The sequence below is a fragment of the Castanea sativa genome, chromosome 12 (assembly GCF_040712315.1).
Source record: "Castanea sativa cultivar Marrone di Chiusa Pesio chromosome 12, ASM4071231v1".
NCBI lineage: Eukaryota > Viridiplantae > Streptophyta > Magnoliopsida > Fagales > Fagaceae > Castanea > Castanea sativa.
Genome location: NC_134024.1, coordinates 16086416 through 16108735, shown reverse-complemented (window position 1 = coordinate 16108735; position 22320 = coordinate 16086416). Strand labels below are relative to the sequence as shown.

At 36.9% G+C, this 22320-nt stretch overlaps 3 protein-coding genes and 1 pseudogene across 5 annotated transcripts; 2 read left to right on the top strand and 2 right to left on the bottom strand.

The window, feature by feature from the left end:
- Positions 1-5733: 5733 nt before the first annotated feature.
- On the top strand, positions 5734-12129 carry LOC142619995 (universal stress protein PHOS34). 3 transcript variants are annotated; one of them, XM_075793425.1, is made up of 5 exons: positions 5734-6131; positions 6237-6340; positions 6792-6910; positions 9400-9497; positions 11868-12129. In XM_075793425.1, exons 1-4 carry the CDS (start codon positions 5924-5926, stop codon positions 9482-9484), a joined length of 516 nt encoding a protein of 171 aa, XP_075649540.1. In that variant the 5' UTR covers positions 5734-5923; the 3' UTR covers positions 9485-9497; positions 11868-12129. The 3 variants fall into 3 exon arrangements, with proteins under 3 accessions (XP_075649540.1, XP_075649539.1, XP_075649542.1); XM_075793424.1 differs by having other exon boundaries at positions 5763-6131; positions 11787-12129; XM_075793427.1 differs by lacking the exon at positions 11868-12129 and adding an exon at positions 9701-10034 and having other exon boundaries at positions 5763-6131.
- A 2921-nt stretch (positions 12130-15050) lies between these two features.
- LOC142619347 (aspartyl protease AED3) lies at positions 15051-16620 on the top strand. Its single transcript, XM_075792423.1, has one exon. The coding sequence runs from the start codon at positions 15126-15128 to the stop codon at positions 16452-16454; it is 1329 nt and encodes a 442-aa protein (XP_075648538.1). The 5' UTR covers positions 15051-15125; the 3' UTR covers positions 16455-16620.
- Positions 16621-16953: 333 nt separating this feature from the next.
- On the bottom strand, positions 16954-18323 carry LOC142620254 (putative pentatricopeptide repeat-containing protein At5g43820; annotated as a pseudogene).
- A 988-nt stretch (positions 18324-19311) lies between these two features.
- Positions 19312-20547, bottom strand: LOC142620253 (uncharacterized). The gene has a single exon (XM_075793651.1). The coding sequence runs from the start codon at positions 20545-20547 to the stop codon at positions 19312-19314; it is 1236 nt and encodes a 411-aa protein (XP_075649766.1).
- Positions 20548-22320: the final 1773 nt, after the last annotated feature.

Here is a 22320-nt window from a genome sequence, read left to right as displayed (position 1 = left end):
GACTTGATCAATTGGGGCATTTAGTAGGGTGAAACTTGCGAACCTTCCAATAGGGGGTTTGGAGCGCCTATCCTCCTGCCTGTCTCCAGTCCTTTTTGTTTTTCCCCTCTATCCCGTCGTGTTTCTTCTTCTCTTTCCCTTTTCTTGGGCTTCTCTTCTCGGGTAAGCAATGCGTCTTCTGCATTCATGTACTTAGTAGCCCTGTAAAGTACATCCGACATGGTTTTAGGGTCAAGGAGAACAAAAACTTCCCTTTCTGTAATCTATTGGTGAATGCAGCCACAAGTATCTTGTCGTCGACTTCATCAATTGAAAGGGCCTCCTTATTAAAGTGGGTGATGTAAGATCTTAGCGTCTTATCCTCCTGTTGCTTGATGTTCATCAGGCACGCATTGGACTTATTATACCTGTGCCCATTGATAAAGTGCAAGGCAAACTGGGCGCTTAACTCCTTAAAGGTACTATTGAAATTTGGCATCAACTTGCTGAACCATACCCTTGTGGGGCCTTTCACCGTAGTGGGAAAGGGTCGGCACATGATCTCGTTCGTCATGCCTTGCAGGTGCATGAGAGTTTTAAACGACTCCAAGTGGTCCAAAGGATCTCCTGACCCGTCGTAGGTCTCTACTTACGGCATACAAAACTTCAAGGAGAACAAAAACTTCCCTTTCTGTAATCTATTGGTGAATGCAGCCACAAGTATCTTGTCGTCGACTTCATTAATTGAAAGGGCCTCTTTATTAAAGTGGGTGATGTAAGATCTTAGCGTCTCATCCTCCTGTTGCTTGATGTTCATTAGGCACGCAGTGGACTTCTTATACCTGTGCCCATCGATAAAATGCAAGGCAAACTGGGCGCTTAACTCCTTAAAGGTACTATTGAAATTTGGCATCAACTTGCTGAACCATACCCTTGTGGGGCCTTTCACCGTAGTGGGAAAGGGTTGGCACATGATCTCGTTCGTCATGCCTTGCAGGTGCACGAGAGTTTTGAATGACTCCAAGTGGTCCAAAGGATCTCCTGACCCGTCGTAGGTCTCTACTTATGGCATACAAAACTTCAGTGGGAAGGGGAAAGAAATGACGGGTGCAGTGAAGGGTGAGTCCATCCGATGGACCAACTCGTCGAGGTTGTTTGATACCCATCCTCTTAGGGCATTCATCATGAAGTCCATTCGTTCCTTCATCATTTACATCTCTGCGACCATGTATGGCGAAGCCGTATCTGTGGCGGATGGACGGCTTGCATCCTGTCGCTCTGGTCTTCTTGGGGCGTTGCTACCTTCCGGCCTTTCTTGATCCCTTCGCTCAACTGATACCTTCTTAGTCCTCCTCCTGAGTATTAAGCCATGCGTTCTTTTGACGTAACTATTCCTCTAGGTGATGGTTTTGCTTGGTGAGGCGTTCTACAACCGTGACGAAGGTCTGAACCTGTCTTTTGAGCGCAGCGGTATGTGGTTTGTCTCCTTGATTATTGTTGGTGGTCACCATCAAGCGAGTAAGTACCATCCAACTCTTTGTTTGGAAAGCGGGGGTATGGCTTACTTTGATTTTCCCACAGACGGCACCAACTGATGATGCCGAAAATTTTCAATAAATTACATGGTCCCTATGTACTCTTAGACGAGACCTACACAAAAAAGACCCTACAGAGAGTACCAGTATGGTATCGGCCAAATACCCTCTGAAGGTTAAGTTAGAGAACTTTCACAACTCTAGAGTGCCATAACTAAGGTAAATTATGCGTACCTTTATTTCTGAGGGTTTTGGGTTTTTATAGTAGCATAGAACCGACTTTTGTTTCTTGGTGAAAAAGATATTTCCTTGTAGAGAAGATCCTCATAAATACACACATTTCACGGGATCCTTTCCATATAGAGATTTTGTTGATTAGGGTTAATCGTAGGGCACAAAGCACTTCCATTTGAAGTTTCTTGAAGACCACTTAAGCCAAGTGGATGCCACGTGGCTTTGCCACCCGTCCACTTTGTATCCATCTACTTGGAATCCGTCCATTAGGGAGAGTCCGTCCCCTTTTGACATGATCCATCATCTTCCTCTTACGTTTTGATCATCCATTATTCCAGTACTGTCGCCCATGGTAGGTTCTATTGAACGAGTTCGTCTACCTTAATTTTATCCTCTTCACTTGGATTGAATTAACTTGGACTATGACTTGTCCAAGTGTGAGAGACTTTACCATCCTCTCTTATATAAACTACACATTTTTATCTATCATGCTTTCCATTTAATAAGTCATTCTGAATTCATAGGCATAAACATTTACGGGTGACAAATTAGAAGAAAGTTAGAGATTAAAAAAAAATCTTGCTTCATCATTATTAGCATAATATACCTCAACTTTCAAACTTAACAAAATTTTCAAATATTTATAAATTGTAACAATGGTTGTTTTTGAAAACCAAAAAGTTATTAGTCTACCTATTTGCTTATAGAATAGCTGTACTTATATATACTTACTCTTATAGTTTATACTGCAACGAAATGAGCACTTTTATCCTTAAACATTGTCAAAACTATTAAATTGGAAGATGATATAATGGGCTGTTTGATTTTTGTTCATTGAATGGGAAATTGCTATAAAACTTATTATAGAATCAATCACATATGATTGCTGAGATTTGAAAAACGTCTAATTTCATATTGACAAATCATAACTTATTGAGTTGAAACGTATTAAGAACAATTATTTTGTATATATTTTTTAATACAAAATAAATGCTAGTTTATTATTTATTTATATATTGATTTAGTTTTAATTTTTAGAACATTTATCATTTTTGAATGGTTAAAATTCTTTAGATCATGACTTGACCTTCAATGAAAAAATCATCATCTATCCTTGATGACTACTGTTGATGCCCACTTTTGACAAATGGCCCAACAACAGAAGAAACCCAATAATATAGAAAAGGAAAGAAAGGGAAAATAGTAAGGGAATAAGGAAATAAGTCTAGCAGATTGAAATGATAGGATTAATGGCTGGAAGGCCCACAAGAATGAAAAGAGGTAAAGAATGAGTAAATGGGCCGAGCAAGCCCAAGGAACAAAGTAGTAAGCCCATTGGAATAACAAGAGGTAAAGAAGAAGTAGATGGGCTGAGGAAGCCCAGGAGATGAGTTAGTAAACTCGATGGATCGGTCTAAAGGTCAATAAGCTCAAGAAGTAATAAGAGGTAAAGATGTGGTAATTGGGACGAGGAAGCCCAAAGGATCTAGCAAAAAGCCCATGAGAGTAAAAGGGGTAAAAGGGGTAAAGAGGAAGTAAATGGGGTAAAGAGGAAGTAAATGGGTTAAGGAAATCCAAGGAATGAAATGGGCCAAGGAAGTCCAAGGAATAAAATGGGCCAGTACAGCAGGATTATTGGCCAACAAAGCCCAAAATAGGTAAAGATGTGAAAAATGGGCTTGGGAAGCCCTAAGCAAAAGATTGACAAAGAAGTGGGCTAGCATGGCAGCCCACAAGTCCATGAGGTAACACAAAGCAAAAGTGAGGGTAAAGCTATAGCAGGCACGATGAAGTGATGTGGCAGGATCAACAGCCAAAATGCCCATGGACACAGAGAAGGAGAGCATGGGCTCGATAGGAAGATAAGGGTCTTTGCCCAAGCAACACCTAGTCCAAAGAAGGGATAAAAGATAGGGAAAAGGAGCCTAAAAGCCCATACATCATTCACGCCACAAGAGATAAACAACAACCAGAACGTACAGTAAAATCAAACAAACACGGAGGTAGCAAAAATGGTGTGAAGGCCAGAAAGAAACAAATTCAGACAGAGTGGAATATGCATAAAGGGCCAAGGCACCACCTACTTGTACCCAGCCAATATATGGGAGGTGGGCCACAAGTCAAGGTATTCAAAGGGTGTGGTTTGGCGGTGGGGAGAAAAAATGTCTATTTTGGGATTCCCACTTAAACTTCTTTAGGGAGAAATATCCTGTTGGGATAATATTTCACCTAAAAGAAGTAAATATGGGTTGAGACTACTTAATGCATGCCATAGAGGTAGGTGATGGAGAGACTTAATCCATATCTAAATGAGAGTAGTGAAAAACAGAGAGAGGCAAGATACAAGACAAATAATTTTGTCTAGGAATGGGGAGTGGTGCAACCAACAGATTCAAAGCAATGATAGTGGCTAAGCAGTCGGCAAGCTAGTGGGCAGTCTTAGAAGGACACTTATAAGGAACCAAAAGCAGTTGAGGGGTAAAAATAACATATCTCATCATGACAAACTATATAAAAAGTGATAGTTGTGAACAATAAAGTGAGGACGGGAGGAATGAACGAAGAAGAGGTAGAACACAAAAGAGAAGAGAGAAAGAAAAAGAATATACAAATTTAGAGAGACATGAGTGGTAGGAATAGAGGCATGCATCAATAGACTACATTTTTTCTCTCCCTCTTGACAAACCCACTTTCTGTGAGATTGAGAATCGAAGCTTAAACCATCTAGGTCATTTTTCTAAAGTGCTTAACTTCTATGATAGAAGTTTTCTTTGAGGTTATTCACATTGGGGATCGATTCTCTTCTTGGACTTGCATCTGCTGAGAAGCTAAGACTACTTTCTTGGTACACAAGTTTTTCTTTTATGATTGTTGAGTGATTAGTTTACCATTTAGTTATTGAGCTGTTTGTTATAGTGCCATCTTTATTTGTTGTATTATTCTGCCATAACTTTATTAAGCTACTTCCCTTTTATTTTGGTGTTAGTGTCATCTGTTTAGTGTTATTTTGCCATATTGTATTCTTGCTATAACATCTGTAACAGTTGTTCTTGTTGCGGGTACATCATACACTCAATACCTTTGTTTAGACACGTCCATATTGGAATGGCTCGACTTGTACACAAATTGGCCTAAAGTGTATTTCATTTAGGCAAGCCTCAACTCTCTTACCTCAAATCCACGGGCCACAACAGCAAGAGAGACCAAAGCCAAACGACACAAAGGAGCTCACCACAACTACCTACCTTACTCCCCACATTGCATACTTTTTTCCCACTAAAAAAAGAGAACGGGTGTGATGAGACACCCTTGATTTGATTCTACTCGGCCGTATTGTTATCCCTATTTAGGAGGTTTATTTATGTTCCCTTAAGGCAAAGAGGTATTACACTTTATTTAGCTTAATGTTTTTATTCAAAAACATTTTTTTCAAATATACCAAACACATTTTAGATGAGAAATGTTACATTCATAGTATTTTCACAATAATTTTACAACAAACTCTAGGTGGTAGGTATTGATTTTTTGGTATAAGCAATGACTAAATTTCAAATTTCTTATTCGATAACAAGAGAATTTATCAATCAAGCTAACTATAACCCAATTCTATCTAACATTTGTTGTGAAATTGGTATTTCTCATTTTTAGACTAGTAACTTCCCATTTTATTATGTAATGAATTGTGACAAAAATTGTATTATTTTATGTGGCCTAACATTACTCTAAGAATAAACATCATCACCGCACATCCTTGTTACAATGGTCACTTCACAAATATAAGTGTTTGTAAGGTGTGAGAGGCAAGAACTGAGATTTAAATTTTTAAGAAGAGTTTCACGCACATATACACTTACATTAGATTAAAATAGAATTTATATATTATATAAAAAAATAATAATAATAACATCAATAGACGCTCGTGCCACATGGCAAATGGCAATTCGAACCGCCCTAAACAAGTCCCCCTTACACAACCCGCCAATCTAAACACAAAATCATCTGTATGGCCGCTAGTCTGAAAAGTCGTAAACCCTTCAGTCCTCTGAAACGGCGCCGTACATCACCATCCATGCGCTTTAGCCCTTAGCAAAAATGGAAAAGAAAAAAAAAAAAAAACTAAATAAATATCAAAAGCAAAGCGAAACCATCAACTATCTAGAATACTACTTGCTACGATGGCCGGAAATTTAAGATGCGTGATCGTGGCCGTCGATGGAAGCGAGGAGAGCATGAACGCTTTAAGATGGGCCCTCGATAACCTCCAGCTCCGATCCCCTACGGACGATTCCACCACCGCCGGCTCCTTCGTTGTCCTCCACGTTCAATCTCCGCCGTCCATCGCCGCTAGCCTCAATCCTGGTTCAATCCCCTTCGGTGGCCCCAGTTAAGTATATCATTAACACGGCACCGTTTTATTATTAAGTTTTATTAATCACTGAAATGATTAACACTAACGAAATGTTAATTGCTTAATTACATAATAATTAGGCGATTTGGAAGTGCCTGCGTTCACTGCTGCTATTGAAGCTCACCAGAGACGAATCACTGAGGCGATTCTGGACCACGCTTTGCGAATTTGCTCTGAAAAAAATGTAAGTTTAATTCAATACACACTTATAAATTGGTATCTAAGTATGTTGTTGAATTTTGGTTGTTATATATATTTATATTTTAAGGTACTATAGGATTTGAATGAGCTGACTAGAATGAATCGTGTCGTGTAGGCAGGATTTGAATCCAGTACCTAATTCCACAACAAGAGACTTAACCAATTGACCTAACTGGAACGAGTCGTGTCGTGTAGTTTATCTTAATTACCAATGAGTGTTTCTTTCTGTTTCCATTTTGGCGGCTGTAGAACTCATTAGGTCATACTAATACAGTTGTGTACACTTTTAGCATTTTGACTTGTGGATAGGACAAGAGGGTATTGGACGGTTATTTTGAATTCGGGGAGTATATGCTTTCTCTAAGATCCTATTGTCATACAGTTTGCTTCACCTAATTTGTAGTTGGAAATTTTTTTTGTTCTTTTACGCGCAGATAAATGTCAAAACACATGTAGTTGTTGGTGATCCAAAGGAGAAGATCTGTGAAGTTGTTGAGAATTTGCAGGCGGATTTACTTGTGATGGGGTCCCGTGCTTTTGGCCCTATTAAAAGGTAAGTTTCTCTGTTATTTAATAGTCCATTGTCTTGGACTAATGGTAGGTTAGTCATCGTTTCTTGGAAGTTAGTAGTTTTTTCTCGTTCAATTTAAACCAAATTGGTGGTACCTAATTGGTTCTTAGCCTTGAACTTAGTTCACATTGAATGTCTGGACCATTATCTAGGAAGCTTACAAGTCATAAAGTGATTATATTCTGGTCTAGTGACTCATGATTGTTATGGATTGTCATGGCTTGTTTAGTGCCGTATCTTACAAGTTAAGGTTTTTGTTTTTTGTGGGTGATAATCTTACAAATTAAGATTAGACATAACAATCCTGTCTTTTAGCAAGTGTATGAGGCCACTTTGGAGGGTAGTAATTGGTTTGTAGTGCTATTTTCATATGCATTTCATCATCGTATTGACTTATTGTTTATTGGACTAAAAAAAAAAAGGATTTTAAACATGTGATGCATATTTATTTCACCTACTGAATTTTGGGATTCATATGGGATCCACCTTTCGTTCGTTCACCTTCTCATTGTGCAGTGTTCTTGCAACTTAAAAAGTGTACATGCCAATAGTTCTCTGTTTTGTTCTTCACTTTCGCTCTCTTTTTAGTGCAATGCCATGCAATCAACATTAGCGAATACCATGTGGGATCATTCTAATGAGTTAGGTCTAGTGAAGATGGCATGATTTTGGAGACAAAGTGGCTTGAGGAGTAGATAGAACTCCTTGGCAGGGCTGGTGCCTGCTCAAGAGAGCAACAAATTGGATTGCCTTAATGAGTGTAACCATAGCAATCCATTTTGATATTAGCTGAGTTATGCATCTAGTATACTTCCAATGTACCTAATGTATTATTATTATTTTTTCCAATAAAACTTTATTACCTATCAAAAAAAAAAAAAATCCAGAACATGATGGAGCCAAGAATATTCTTGAAGTGGAAACAGTGTTGTTAAAAGCGCACTTAAGTGCAAAGAGCAGAGCCCTTGGGGCTTTTTGCCTCTAAAGCGAAGTGTCATCACAAAAGCACTCTTTAAGCGCGCTTTTTTGAGCTTTTTTATTAAGCGCAAAGTGCGCTTTTTTTTAGCTTTTTATAATTTTTTTTATAAAAGAATTCTGATTTGATCTTTAGCCATTAGATCTAAATATGTTTGATATAAGCCATTAATTTAATATACAAAAACTAATAGTGTGGTGTGCTACCATACACCTAATCCTATCTTTTTAGATATTTTTGAACTTTTAACCATAACCACTCAAACAAACACTAAATTAGACACTCACAAAGATAACATTACTTAACATTCTAGTACTTTTTAGCCTTTTCCTTCTTGGTTCTATACTTCTATTTTGATTCAATCATGTTTTGTAATCATGGTCATCAAATATCATGGTTGCATATATTTTGTAAAACACAATAGAATCATATAAATGCTATATAAATTATATAAAATGTTTTACTGTAATTTATATGATTAATTGATACTTGATTGTTGTATTGATCATTAGTAATTTTTTTAAAAATTTATTAAATTTTTTTAAAAGTGTGTGCTTCACATCGATCAGGCGCGCGCTTGCGCTTTGCACCTAGGCTCCAGGAGGCCTTTGTGCTTAAGTGCGCTCAACGCTTTTAACAACACTGAGTGGAAAGGATGGACTCTTTCATTTAGTTGGATGGAAGTGGAAGAAGGGACTGAGCATGAAAAGTGTTCCTTTCCTTCCCTTCCTACTTGTAGGGGTGGTATATTGTGCAACTGATATATGCAACATCGATGTCACATGCATGAAGGGTTGAAGTATGTGGGTCTCACATACACGTAAGAGGAGTGTTGTATATACATGTTGCATGCATAGAGAGATAATTCCTCCCGTCCACTTCCTCCCTTCATATTATTCAAACTAGGTTAGATTGCATAGATGGTGAAGGGAAAGGAAATGGAAGGGATAAAGAGAGAAGGAAGGGAAGGCAAGGAGGAATAGTTTTCCTCCAAGTGTTTGGTTGCCTGTGGTAGAAAATGATGAAAAGAAAGATATTGTCCAAATAATTTTATTTTATTTTATTGTAAATTTAATGTCTTGTTTACAAGTCTGTACCCTCCTTATTGGGAGGAAAAAATATGGTGGGCCTAAAGGGAGAGCCGAGGGATCCCTCCATTTTCCTTGCCTGGCTTCCTCTTCCACCAACTTTAAGTGAATCAATTTCTCTGTAATTGGCTAATAGCCGAACATTCCACAATGGATCTTGATACAAACATAAGGCTCGTGGGGAAGGTACTGCATTGCAGTCTCTGAAGTAGCCATATGTCTGCCATGATATTAGTTGCATACATTGTTTTTCTGTACATTTTCTCTCCTCATTATTTATCTGCATATGAAACAATATGACAAATTTTGTCTTGTATTATGGGTTTGAGGGATTTGATAAGATGAAGAAGATCGTGGACATCCTAATATGTATGCTAAAATTGGTGAAACTCAATGTTTGTTCACAGGATGTTCTTGGGAAGTGTAAGCAACTATTGCACCTGCCATGCACAATGCCCAATTATCATAATCAAGGGCAAGGAGACTGCCTGACTAGCTGAGCTAGGTATGAATCTCAGTACTATGCTGTGAGAAGTTCCAAATTTTTTTATTGTTTTTAGTTTTGGTCTAGATTGTCTAGGACCTATTTGTCAATTATTTTTAGTCCTGACAATGTTTTCCTCTATGTATCTTGTCTTATCAAATTCTATGTTGCTCGTGATCCTTTATTTCAATGTAAGTCTTACTGTTGAAGCATTTTGCATATAGGCACATGGCTGTGTTCTTGAGGTCTTCTATGCTGCTTTGAGATTTAACAAATGTCTTGGCGAACCTTCACTTCTGGCCATAATTTTCTTTAAATCAAGTTCATAAATTCTGTAGTCATGTTCTCACTTTGTTTGGGAAAGCTTGCTTAGCTTGTGTTTCTATATAGCTGGATCTATCTAGGATATTTTTTAATATTTTATTGTTTGCTAGCTCAACTCTTAAAAATAAATTCTCTTGTATATGCTACTGTAGCATTGTGGCTTCCCTACCTAAAATGAATAGTTGCAAGTTGCAACTGATATATTTGATCAAAGAGATGAATTGAATTGGTTCAGATTAGTGCATGATGAATAAAAAATTTTCAATTGTTGTTGCTATTATTTTCGGCAATTAATCCCTGGTCCATTTGTTTCAGCTTTGTTTATCAAGATGTTCTGACTGTTGAATTCATTTCAGCTGCACAGAACACATTGCACTGTTATTTCGCAATGGGTTGTGCACTGAATCTTGTTTACTATATAACAATTTCCCATTTCTTATTTCTATTATATTCTACATATTTGTTTAATGCTTTATTTATAGCCGTGTCTACCTTGCATAGTCATTGGTTCCTTATGGACCTACACACATGTAGGTTCATTTAGTGAGCCAGTGGATTCCTCCTCTAGGAAGTTCTCTTAGGTCTGACACATGGTCAGCACCTACTTAGTAAGAACAGTTCTCTCTTTATAGAAGACCTTTAGTTATGATGATAATACACATTTTTGCAGTCATCTTTTGAATTAACCAATTAGCTGCTGCAGTTTGATTAGATAAGTATCTACTAAATCTGACATTTTTTCTGAAGGGTAGAGGCAAGCAAATCAGACCTACATCAATGCATTGCGTTATTTGTGCAAGCACACAAACATGCGCATGTATATATATAAGTTAATAAATTTTATTTGAAAAGACAAAGGGAAGATTTCCTATGAGAGGTGATTCTATCTTTTTCTAAAGAAGGCAATCACCAAAAAAAAAGAAAGTATAAAATTAACAAAGGACATTGAGGGGATGCTACCCAAGGACATCCAACATAAAAGGACCTCAAAAGGAGCTCTTTGATTACAAAAATAAATAGCTCAACACCATCAAAAGTTGTCCTGTTTCTTTCACGCCAAAGGGTTGACATAACACATAAAACAATAATTTGCCAAATTTAGCAAACCCTGTGCTGATGGAATTGTCATTGCCAACATTCCAGGAGCTCAATCATAGATATTGGCATCACCCAAACCGTCCCAAACAAAGCAAAAAACAAAGGACCAGATATCTGTTGCGACTGAACAATGAAGCAAAAGCTGGTCAATCCTGCTTCTCTTACACATGCAAAACACCAATCAATTATTAATAAATGCCTCTTACAAAGTTCAATTGTTAATATTTCCCCAACATTGCTTTTCTTGCCAAAAAAGGCAACCGTTCATGGGACCCTAGCACCCTGTATGCTTTTCCATGGAAAAGAATGGTTTGTTGAGCCCCCTATGGGCATTATAATATGAATGAACCTCAAATACCCCATTCTTTGTTGGCCTCCAAAACCTCGATCTCAACCATGGAAGTATGGAAGGTTTCCATAGAGCTGCTAAAAAAAAATGAAAAAAAAAAAAAAAAAAAATTCCATCAACTCTAGTCTCAATCCTGGAAAGGCTAAATGAATTGAGGGTTCTAGTGTCTCACCCGACATTCAGATGGATTGGCTTAATAAGAGGCCACTGTAGGATCCTTTTTGTGTTGTAATTTGAAATATATAGGTTGTTTTGCTCTTACTTTCAAACTTGGGGCTTGTTGATGGGATATGGCAAGGGACATGAAAGGAGACATGCAATTTTTAGAATTTGTGGAGTGATAATATGGCTTAAATTTAATTAGAGACTCAATGAGAAGCATAATGTTTGATAAAAATGAGAGGATTGAAGAACAGCCATTTTTATGCGCTGGCTACTTTATATTTCAATTGCTGACTTGGCATCCCTAATTTTGAAACTAAGTTGGTTGTATCTATTTTTTGTTGAACTCATTCAATAGAATTGGATCTGTGCTGCAGCTTAGGTTTTTATTACCTGTTCTCATCTTGTGTTGATGCTGATGGAGATCCAAGAACCAAGATAATATTGTACCTATGCAGTGCATTTGTGTTTCAAGTTGTTGCAGTTGGGGATGCTAAATGTTGTACAATCACTCTTCACATCCTTTGCAAGCTGGTTTGGTGGTGAAAATTGCATTTATGGCACCATTGTATATTTTGTGTTGCCATTGTTGTTGTTGTTGTAAAATTGTAAATTTTTGTTTATCAACATGTAACTTTAATTTAATTCATATGCTACATTGGGTGAGTGTTTTATTGATATTTATTCTAAATTAATTGATTTCTTTGGCCCTTTGTTTCTCATTTGACACCAGCTTGTGTTTATTTTTAGTTTTGCTTTCTGAAACAAATGTCTGTTGGCAATTACAGATATGGTCATAGCTCATTGTAACACTACCCTTTTTTCACGTTCGTCTTTTATGCTTTTCACATCTGAGTGAAGCTATGTTGACCTCATCTGGTACTATTTTTTCTGGTTTTGTCTTGACCTGCCTTGGTTCAAGTGAAATTCTGCTCTATTAATTAGATGGACAAGGCATTCTCAATTTCTCATACATAATATATGTTAGAAATTTAATTTTATTTTTTATAAAGAAATTGTTGGTACTTGATGTGGTGAAAGCACAATGCAGGTTCTGGCAGCTGCATTGGTGGGGGTGTGATGCTAAGGATAATGCTAAAGCAATACCCTTATACTTGAATTATCTTCAGGAGATTTTTAATGTGTTAAGAATTAATATCACAGATCAATGGTTGTGTGGTACCAATATGCTCTTCTTAGTTCTTAGATCCTCTGGTCCATTGTTGGGTGGATTAGATATGGGTGTGGCAATATTTTGCTCCACCAGGCTTGTCGACAATTTGCAATTCCAATATCATATGACTGAACAGTGAAACCTCGTGAGTGTGGTGGGGACTGCCATTTAATCATTGAGGGGTTAGAGTGGGTGAGTGAGCAGTCTTTAGTTTTCACTTTTTATCCATTAGTATCTCTTTGTTTACAGTGTTGTCTTTTCACCACAAGTACAAGCAAAGTGATCCTGTACTAGTATCGGCCGTACCGGCACGTATATCAGTACTGAAACAGTAATGTTTTGTACCGGTTTAAATACCGACCATACCGGCTATGTACCGGTCTATTTCGGGCAATACCGGCCGGTACCAATTATTTATTTATTTTAGTTTTGTAATTTTTGAATTTTTGTAAGGGTAGAATGGTAACTTATATTAACTTATTAGTATTATTTGTTTTTTTAATATGCAATGAATAATTAAGTTTTTTATTTTTCTTTTAATTGATGCTAAGGTTTAAATTTATGAATAATTTGTTATGAATTAAGGTAATGTTTTATGGTAATTTTTTATATTTATTATAATATACACACACACACACACACACACACATATATATATATATATATAATAATGGTAAACTCGAAACGGTACACCGGTATTGACCGGTATCGAAACATATCGTTCCACTGGTCAAATTGGTACAGCCTCCGATACGAGATTGACTCCCTTGAGTGGAAGTGATTTTCCTTGGATTCATAGCTATGTGCCCTTTTGGGGTGTTTTTGAAGGATGAAATATTGCCTTGTTAAAGCATAACATGATGCAAAAGAGGAATATTTTGTATCCTTAGGCTTTAGGGTTGTTATTTGTCAAGTAGAAGTGTTTTTGGTAATAGGATTCTACTAACGGATGCTCTTAGAGCACCACCATTTTAGAAAAAATTTTATGAAAAAAATAGAAGGGTAACTTCTTTTTTTACAACATTTTCATTTTCTCATAGAAAGTTTTTTAAAATGATTAATTAATGGATACTTTAAAGATACCTATTATCCAGACCCTTTTATGTTTTTTATTTTTTCAGTAATGTAAAACTAAATTATATCAGCTGCTTCATCCAAGAAAACTCAAAATATCAGCTTAGCAAAATGCAAATAGACCACATGATTTAGGTGCATTATCAGAGGCTAGAATCTTTCTTCAGAGGGGCAGTCGGTACAATTTGTGTACTTATTTCAGTGAAATGTTCAGTTTTAGAGAGCTATAAACAACTAACCTAATGTACAACTTATTCCATATGAGGTTTAGATCTGGATGTAGCATACATGTTGATAACACCAAGGACAACTGGAAATACAGATTTTACAGAAGCTGGGGCCATGGCTATAAGGAAAGTCTTTGTAAGTCCGTGACCGACCGTGTCTTGTGCTCGACCCAAGTAAAGGACAAAGTCACAAAAATCTAGTGCTGTCATTTTTCTCTAAAGAAAACTAAAGTAGTCACGAGCAGCTTCAGACGAATCAGACCAAAGCAATGAAACTCATTCATCTTCCTCATGTCATGTTTATGATAGTATCCTTCAATTATCTAATAATTTCACTAATGACACTGTCCCCAATGCTAGCTTGTTGACTTTGTTTTCTTAAGCACTTTGAATGGTTGAATCAATCACAAGACAGTTTTAACTTATGGAGGTAATTCAAAATAGTTTTTGTAGTGAGGAGATTGGAGAAAAGGAATCATAAATTCACTATAACCGGGGCTTGCAAGGAATAAACAATCTATTTTTTTTGCCTTAATAATAACAACTAGTAATAATTTTACACTTTAAATTTGTTATAAAAATGTTATGAAAATATTGTGGACATATCATTTTATATATAAAAAAAAAAAGCCAAAACTTTGAAAATGGGAAAATGCTAGTCATTACCACAAATTTGCTTACTTTATAATCACGAGCTTAGTAGTAAGTGGATCACTAAGTGGCACTTCCGTGATTCGCGGTTTCGCGCAGATCAGAAGGGCCAAACATGTCTTAGGGTAGATGTTCTACAAGATAACGACTTTCTTTGGACAATTATTATCTCTAGCCACGCAGTTTAGAACCCATATCCCATAAAGAACTATTTATTTTGTTTTAGGCTTTTTAGCTCTCCTTCTTTATTAAATACTAATAGAGCTTCTAGCTTTGTCTTTTAGCCACGGTTCCACTCCAACTTGTGCCTTCGTTATTATTAACCGCAACACAGCAATTATTTTGCGGCCTATTCTTAGAGCCTAGCTAAATGTTGCATGATTAGACTCCGTGATGTTCCATAATTCTCCAACCGGAAACTAACCAATTCATAATCTTACACCAATAATTACAAGGTTATTTACGTAATTTCAACCCCTTAACATCTTCTATATATAGTCCTATGCTATCGCTATCCCATTCCCCATGCACACAACACAAACACATTAAGATCTTTCTATTACTATCTCTCTTAGTCCAAATACCAAGCCATGGACTTGAGAATTTCCATGTTGGTGTTGTTCTTTGCTCTTCTTATCTCTACCACAAAAGCTCTAGATCCTTGTGATTCACAATCCAAAGCCAATGACCTCTCAATCATTCCCATCTATAGCAAATGCTCACCTTTCAAACCACCAAAGATTGAGTCATGGGTCAACACAATCATGGACATGGCTTCGACCAATGACCCAGAAAGGGTCAAGTATTTGTCAAGCTTAGTAGCCCAAAAAAAGGCAAGCTCAGTTCCAATAGGCCCAGGTCAGAGACTCTTTAACATTAACAACTATGTGGTTCGAGCCAAAGTAGGTTCGCCTGGCCAACTCATGTTCATGGTTTTAGACACAAGCAATGATGCTGCTTGGGTCCCATGTTCCGGGTGCACCGGATGTTCCAACACCATGTTCACACCCAATACTTCCTCTAGCTACACACCGTTGGATTGCTCTAAGCCCCAATGCTCTTATCTACGTGGAGTCTCCACATCATGTGTAAGCGGTGGGCCCACTGATCAATGTCTGTTTAATCAAACCTACGGTGGAGATTCATCTTTCTCAGCTACACTTGTACAAGACTCGTTAACGTTAGCCAATGATGTTGTTCCAAACTACGCTTTTGGTTGCATCAATGCTGTCTCTGGTGGGTCAATTCCAACCCAAGGGTTATTGGGTCTAGGTCGTGGGCCCTTGTCTTTGTTATCACAATCCGGGTCACTCTACTCGGGTTTGTTCTCATATTGCCTACCCAGTTTCAAATCCTACTACTTTTCCGGGTCACTCAAACTGGGTCCATTGGGTCAACCCACTAAAATTCGGACCACCCCACTTTTAAACAACCCGCACCGCCCATCTTTGTACTTTGTGAACCTCACAGGAGTGAGTATTGGCAGAGTTTTGGTCCCCATAGCTCCAGAGTTTCTAGCATTCAATCCCAACACTGGATCCGGAACCGTAATAGATTCGGGTACGGTTGTAACCCGATTCGTCCAACCTGCTTACGAGGCAATTCGAGACCAGTTTAGAAAACAAGTGAAAGGTCCATTTTCGAACCTGGGTGTGTTTGATACGTGTTTTGCTTCAACAAGTGAAGCTGAGGCACCAATAGTGACTTTGCATTTCACGGGCTTGGACTTGAAATTGCCAACGGAGAACAGCTTGATTCATAGTAGTTCTGGGAATTTGGCTTGTTTGGCTATGGCTGCGGCACCCAACAATGTGAACTCGGTGTTAAATGTTATAGCCAATTATCAGCAACAGAATCTTCGGATTTTGTTTGATGTTGCGAATTCTCGTGTGGGAATTGCACGTGAGCTTTGTAACTAGATGCTTTTAGGCTTAGCTCAAGTTGGGCATAAAAGCTGGTTTGCTTTGCTTTGCTTAGATTGTGCCTTTTTTATTTTTATCTTTATTTGTATTTCATGTCAATTAGATTCTGGCTTAATGTTTAATAGTTGGTAAAGTAAATAATGAGGATAAATTGTATGTGTAATGGTCGTATTTTATGGCTATGCTTTATAACAACAAATGAACAAATTGGAGTAATTGATTTGCTTTTTTTTATTTTTTTTTTATTTTTAAAGATAGATACTAGGGATAGGGAAGTAGGTTGAGAATTTGAATCACAAGTATAAGGTACAAAGGGGTGTTGTTACAAATTTACAACTAATTTAGTGGGAGAAAATGGATAAATGCCATATATTTTTTAAGTATGTAGTAAAATACTCATTTTTTCAAAGTAGTCAGTAAAAAGCTTATGTTTTAGAACTCAATTTTACGCGTAAAATTTGATATTCTCAAAATTAAGTTTTATGGGTAGCCCTCTCTAAACCCTCAATAAGTACCTGAAAGTCAAACAATCAGGACTAAACCCATCCACTAACATTGCTTTCAATACACTCTCAATTTCACTAACTCTACTCAATTTTGACCACCCACCAATAATAACATTATACGTCATACAGTCAAATGGTATCTCCCTTTAACTGAATTCAAAAATCCAATTTGCAGCACCAACATGGGATCTATGACACATACATTGTAAAAGCACATTCAAACACTCGGTATTACATTTCAACCCAAACTCTTCTACATTTCCAAACATTTGTATTGCTTTCGACACTTTATGAGCTCTAACAAAACTGTCCAATACAATTGATAGTCTCAAAATCAAGGCTCACTCCTTTTGTCCTCATGTCACGCAATATTTCCATCACAAACTTAAAAAAATTTCTTCTTCCTAACGCTTTGATAATCACACGGTAACTATTAATGTCCTTAGCTATAGCTGGGTTCTTAATCGCCCAATTGAAACACATAACCATTGCTTCACCACCTAAATTCCCTGTGTTCACTACTCGAGCAACAATGTCAAGACTCAATTCAATACCAACACTCGTTAAAGTCTGTTCGATTGCAGTTTTACCCTTCAGTTTCTGAAGGAAAACCACTCGTAATTTTTCTTTGGGCAATAAAAAACCATCGACTACTCCAAATTCAACTTCTTGTTTTGTGGGAATTTTAGAAAATCTAAATGGGTTTGGTGTTGAAGAGTTACGAGGGATTGGTAAAGCTCAGAGAGCTGGTCAAGAACGAAACGTTCCTTGGGATTTATTTCGTTCTTGATGTGATTCGGTGATGGTTGGTCATCTAGAGTTGAAAATGGAAATGGGAAAAATGAAGTAGGTGAAGAGAGGTAGTGGCAATGGTACCTGGTTTTGTTGAAGCGCTCGAGAAACCCGATAAATCGTCGGGATTGAAATGCCATGAAAAGCCCGACATTTAACCAATATCTTTTGTTCGGAGGCAATTACGACGGAGATTTGAGGTCTAAAGTCAATTCGTTGAGTCTCCAAAAACCGTTGAGGAATTTTTTTCGTTGAAGAGCGAGATGGGTCTTCTTCTTCGGCGTCGGAATCGGACAAGCTTGAAGCTTCGTCGGAGCTTTGCAAGAATAGTAACTCTACTGGGTTCTAGGAGCTATGGAGGTTCAGAGAATTGGTTCATCGAAGCAACAATGATGGCAAAGAGAAAGGCTTGGCCTTGTGTGGATTGGTACCGGGCTGCTGTGACAATGGATTGAAGGAGAGGCAGAGAATGGGTTGAAGGAGAGGAAGAGAGCGGCAGCTGCGCAGGGAAGAGAGAGAATTTTTTTTTTTGATTTTATGAAAGTTAACTCAGACTTACCAGAAACAGTGGGCGGGCTGTGAAATTTTTTAAGGGTAAAATAGTTTTTTTTTTATTTGTTGAGATGTCAAAGATTTAAAGCCATTAGATTAAATCTATGGCTGAGAATTTATGTATTGCACGGGATATGAATCCCTAAAGCAATATTTGTCATGATACATGACATAAAGTGATAAGACATATAGAGATGTAATTATACACGTTGCATTTTCATAATTCTAGAGTAGCCATTTAAATGGAACAGCCTCAAAAGTTTCACATTAAAAATTCCTCTTGTAGTGTCTATCATTGTTCACTTAAAAAATATACTAAAAAAGCTTCTTGAGTATGATAAATGCATGAAAGTGTTTAGATAGTTTAATTATTTAAACTAAATAACTTTAAGCAAATAAGTGACTTATTCAGAACAAGTTAACTTATTTACTTAAATCAGTTTTTGTCTCACATTCTAACAAATAAGCTAACAGTAAATAAGTTTAGCTAAAACTACCAAACACACCAAAATTTAAATCCTACATAAGTGCTTGAACAAATTCAAATTAAATCCACACAATAAAATATAACTAAGTATTATTTTAGAGTAGTTATAAGATTATTATACATTTGAGTATCAAATATAAGAAAGTTTGAAACTTCCTTGCATTTCTCAAAACAATGACCAAAAAAATATGGAAATAATGAAGAATCCACCAAATTTTCTCTGACAACAAGTGGAACACCCCTCCAACTCTTACTTAGAACATTCCTCCAGTCTTAACATCTCTTCATCAATATTATTATTTTTCTTAGAAACCTCTTCATCAATAATATTCACGATCACCAACACATTCATAGAATGATAGAACCAAAAGTACTCCAACACAAACCAACAAACTCCAAACACAAAACATAAAAAACAAGTAAAAACAAAATCAAAGGGAGAGACTCTTTTGCTTAATATGGTCTTCTCTCTCAACCATCTCTCTTTTTCTCAAAGAAAACATTGTTAATAATTCTGTCAACCCCACCACTGATGCACTGCAACACCTTCATCTCTCAACCTTCCATATAGCGCTAAGCACTCCCAATAAGCCCTCTTGCTCTTACTAATTCCTTTTTTCCCACCATGTCCTTGTGGCTTGCACTCCAAGAAAAGCTCATCCACCAACCTTATAGCCTTGCTCTTCACCATTTCTTCCACTACTTCAGCCTCTGCTTTCATGACCACGTACTCTTCACCCTTCACATTGTTTCTCAACCAATCTGACATCCCAATTTGCAAAACCTCTTTGCCTGAAGATTCCTCAGTCATGGTCTTGATTTTGTACATCTCGAACTCTTTGTTCCTCCTTGGATAATGCTTCGCAAACCAACTTGTTCCGCTGCCACCTTCTTTCTCTGGCAACCCAACATCTATAAACACATGTCGAGGATAGCTCTCGAGCGAGTCACCCATTAAATCAGGAAGGTACTTTGTTTTTTTCAAGTACCTGCTCGATCTCTTTGAAGATGCACGTGGTGGCTCGAGGAGAACATCTTCGAGATTCTTAAGTGCTGCTTTTTTTGCTTCCGAGGCATACCCAAATAGCTTTCTTTGTGTAGCTGAGTTAAGATCGACAAGACTTGTTTTCTTCATGGCCATGATGGTCGAGTCGAACTGCCTAAGGTAAACGATTTTGTAATTTGAGGGCTTATGGAATGCAACAGAGGGGTTTTCACTGAGTTCAACTGTGACAATGCCACCAATCTTGAGAGTCCTGTCAATGAATTCTGAAGCAGCAGGAAAGTTTGATAGCAAAACAAAATCGAAACTTTCACTTGGGATCGAGCTTTGTCGCTCCAAGTCATTGAATGAGATGAGGTCCATGTCATTGTCGTTTAGAATTTGAGACCTTTGAATGGTTTCCTCATTGCCATCCGTTAAGAAAACAGCTTTCTTATCTCCCACTCTCATAAGGCCTTCATTGGTCAAATCACGAAAAATCAATGGTAACAGTTCGAGATTGATCGTATCAGAAGCATCAAATTCTGGTGAAGAGGACAATGAGGGTCCTCTAATAATTGCCCCTATCTTAGGGAACGAAACAATAAGCAATGCCAAAATCATAGCACGAGCAAGAAGACTCAAAATTTTGGAGTTTGGGACTCTAATGATCAAATATTGAGTATCAGGGTAAACTCCAAGCCTACCCTCAATAGGCAAATGCTTGTATTTCTTAGAGTGTTTGGTGTGGACAACTTGGGCTACATCCATGGTGATATTCACAAATTCTTGAATGACGGAATGCCCGTGTGATACAACTTATTTTTCAGCTTTTTGAAAATGGAATTGTCGAAAAAGCTGAGAAAACAGTGAACTAAATTAGGATTCTGTTGTATATATATCGAGTTTTATGGCAAAGTGAGCAATGTATTCAGAGATAGGGGACAGAATAGAAGACAGGAAAGAGAGCTAAGATGAAAAAAAAAAAGAAAAAAAGAGAGAGAAAAATGGGAGCTATGCAGAGAGGAGAGGAAGCGATAGAATCAAACAGAACTTAGCGAGTGCAAAACCTAGCAGCGGTGTGATTTCCACCCACGAGGGCCACACGGGTGCTTTGCACATTAAACCACAATAACATCAACTGTCTCATCCGCTGTACCTCCATTTCTTTATTTTGTGTCCCAGATCGATGATGATGATCTCCAATGTTGACACTATTTAGCGATACATTTTGAGATCAATTAAGCTAAAGCTAGCGTGAGAAATAACTAAATTTCATACACACATACATCACCAATCAAAGGAACATGGAGGAAGACAGTAGAGAGAGAGGTTTTGATTTGGTTTTCTTTTTCTTTTTTTGGTAGTTCTTTTAAGGTTGTAGAGGGAAACTAAAAAAAAAAAAAAAGGCAAAATGGGGTTGTTGGGGAATAAGATCATTGAGGAGAATGATGATTGAATATTATTTATGAGAGAGAGAGCTAGATTGGAAGAGAGATTCTAAAGGGAATGAGTAGATTTGATTTGTCAAAACCATTGGTACCACGAGAAACAAGTTTGGCCTCCCATTAATTGCTAGATGTTTGCTATTATTAATTTTGCTCTCTAATAGTATCTTTTTTCTTGCATGGAGTGGAATTCTATGATCCTACCTATGGAAGCGCTTAGCGTTTGTTGTAACTTAACGCGAGTTTGAGGTGGCATTGGTTTTTGACTAAAAAGATAGGGTTTAATATATCCGAGTGGTATAATATTAGAGATACAAATTATCTTACAAATTTTTTTTAGAATGTTGATGTAGTGAATGATTATTGGTAAATGAAAATGTGATATTAATGGTGGGTTTAAATAAAAACTAATAATGGTGGGTCTAAATGAAAACCAATAAGAGGTTGACTACATCAACATTTTGTAAAAATATTATAAAATAGTTTGTAACCGTAGCATTACTCTAACTTCATATCCGAGATTTGATTTGGAGTTATCAGTTATTACAATTAAGTACATAGTTGGCTCCTAGATTTAGCTCCATGATTTTTTCAGTTTCTTCATTTTTGGTCTTTAGCCTTTTTCTTGCATAGTATGCTTAGTTTATTTCATCATGTACACTGGTTTTACATTGAGTGGAGGGTGGTTTTTAAAAAAAAAATTATTATTATGTATAAAATTTAAAAATTTATGATTTTTTCTACTTTAAAAAAAAATTTGTGACAACACTAAATTTTTTTTAGGCCCAACATAATTAAAATTTGGCAACAAACTTGGTTGTAAGTTAAGGTTACAATTCAATTTAATATTTTTTTTATTGGATGTGAATTTTAACAAATCCACCATTTAATTACATTTTCTTCTTATATCTTTTATACTTGCAAAATTTGAAGAAGATTAAAGATCAATAATTATGTTATCAATCAAAAGTTTAAATTTCGAGTTTTTGTAGTCTAAAATTATACATAAAAAATAAGTTTATGGATCAAATAGTAAATAACATCTGATTGACATGAAATTTGACACGTGTTTTAAGAACGTAGAGAACATGCAATT

What these genes read in the sequence shown, in the direction of transcription:
- LOC142619347 (XM_075792423.1), top strand. Translation starts at nt 15,126, where the DNA reads ATGGACTTGAGAATTTCCATGTTGGTGTTGTTCTTTGCTCTTCTTATC.
- LOC142619995 (XM_075793425.1), top strand. Translation starts at nt 5,924, where the DNA reads ATGGCCGGAAATTTAAGATGCGTGATCGTGGCCGTCGATGGAAGCGAG. An exon ending in GAATTTGCTCTGAAAAAAAT is followed by an intron (nt 6,341 to 6,791) that starts GTAAGTTTAATT and finishes TTTTACGCGCAG; the next exon opens with ATAAATGTCAAAACACATGT. An exon ending in GCTTTTGGCCCTATTAAAAG is followed by an intron (nt 6,911 to 9,399) that starts GTAAGTTTCTCT and finishes GTTTGTTCACAG; the next exon opens with GATGTTCTTGGGAAGTGTAA.
- LOC142620253 (XM_075793651.1), bottom strand. Translation starts at nt 20,547, where the DNA reads ATGGATGTAGCCCAAGTTGTCCACACCAAACACTCTAAGAAATACAAG.